The following is a 1641-nucleotide window of genomic DNA, read 5'->3' as shown; positions in this document are numbered from 1 at the left end:
CTGTGGCTTTGGAGCCTGTCCTGGAACTAGCTCTGTAGACCAGGCTGGTCTCGAACTCAGAGATCCGCCTGCCTTTGCCTCCCAAGTGCTGGGATTAAAGGCGTGCGCCACCACCGCCCGGCCACTGTAAACTTTAATAACTTATTTTTATCAGCATTGATTACTGTATGTCTGTGTGAAGATGCCAGATCCACTGTAACTGAAGGTAGACAGTTGCAAGCTGTATGTAGGTGATTAGAACTGAATCTGGGTCCTAAGAGGGGCCAACATTCTTAACCCCTGTAAATGAACTCTTAATACCAGATGTGAAGACAAACTATGGAGTGCTTAAAGCTGTCATCCATTACAGATAGGACCCTGAGAAGCAGAGCAATTCTCTTTGCATGCTCCTGACATGCCTGAACTTATTGAATACATGTGTGACCTTGGCTTCCTGTTTTTGAGAAAGTTTCTCCCCTTTGCACAGGATGAAAACTGTTAAACCTGACAATACTGAAGTCTGAAGTGAACTAGTAGTGTATACAATACAGCTCTCTCCCACTGTTCGTGAGCTATACCTGTGTATGCATGAAGCTGAACACACTGGAGTGGGAGCTCTGGCTAAAAGCAAAGACAGCAGAATTATATACTAAATTGAACACTTGAAACACTAAGTATTACATACTCCAACATGAGCAATAGGTCAGTCAGTGCTTGCTGTGCCTGAGGAAGTTAAGAGTCCTGGGTACCAGAGTGGAAAAACTGATTCCAATCTTCAACCATGAGCAGGAACACACCTACAAATATTTAAAAAGCCAGGTGGTGGTGCATGCCTTTGACCCCAGCATTTGGGAGGCAGAAGGATCTCCAGAGTTCAGGGTTAGCCTGGTCTGCAGAACAAGTTCCAAAACAGGCTCCAAAGTTACACAGAGAAACTAACTTGAAAACTCCCGCCCCACCTCAAATTTTTATTTTCTTCTGTTACCCATGGCAACCATTCACGTAGTCTTTTGAGACAGTGTTTCTCTGTATAGCCCAGGATGGCCTTAAAATCAAGAGATCTGTCTATCTCTGCTGGAATTAATGGCATGTGTGTGACAGCACGTTTGTTTTTAAAGTTAAAAAGAGCAAAAAACCGCATCCCCATACACTTTTGACTGCCTGCTGCAAGAGCCCCAAAGAGGATTGGAGGCCCTAGAACTGGAGTTACAGATGAGCTACATCGTTGATGCTGGACACTGAACCTTGGTTCTCTGGAAAAGGAGCCAGTGGGCTTAAATGAGCCACTTAACTCCCAAGCATGTAATTTTACAAACTTAATAATCTGCATATTTCAACATCAGGTTCCAACAAATGAAAGCAAAAACAAGATCAGACCTTTGGGAATGCAAGAACTTTATTCAAAGTGCAATGAAACTGGTTAACAGCTTAAAAGACGGGATACTAAGACATCTCCCCTCAAGCCCAAGAACAAGCACAAGGAGTGCTCTTTCTAGACAGTGTGCTGAGAAAGGTGCGTCCATCTTCCTGTTTGACTTTCTTAGTGGTGTTACTGGGCTCAACCTCGAGGGTGATGGTCTTGCCTGTCAGGGTCTTCACAAAGATCTGCATCCCACCCCTGAGGCGCAGGACCAGGTGCAGGGTGGACTCTTTCTGGATGTT

At 44.7% G+C, this 1641-nt stretch overlaps 1 protein-coding gene across 1 annotated transcript in view; it reads right to left on the bottom strand.

Annotated features, from left to right (window-relative positions):
- Window positions 1-1353: 1353 nt before the first annotated feature.
- The window catches only part of LOC101990659 (ubiquitin-like), a 4388-nt gene continuing 4100 nt past the window's right edge, over window positions 1354-1641 (bottom strand). The window contains exon 3 of the mRNA XM_005344360.2: window positions 1354-1638. Coding sequence (XP_005344417.1) covers window positions 1438-1638 — 201 coding nt within the window. The 3' untranslated portion in view covers window positions 1354-1437. The remainder of the gene's footprint in view (window positions 1639-1641) is intronic.

Source organism: Microtus ochrogaster, chromosome 2 (assembly GCF_000317375.1).
Source record: "Microtus ochrogaster isolate Prairie Vole_2 chromosome 2, MicOch1.0, whole genome shotgun sequence".
In the NCBI taxonomy this organism is placed as follows: domain Eukaryota; kingdom Metazoa; phylum Chordata; class Mammalia; order Rodentia; family Cricetidae; genus Microtus; species Microtus ochrogaster.
Note: the sequence above shows the minus strand (reverse complement) of the source record. Positions and strands in the feature narration are given on the sequence as shown.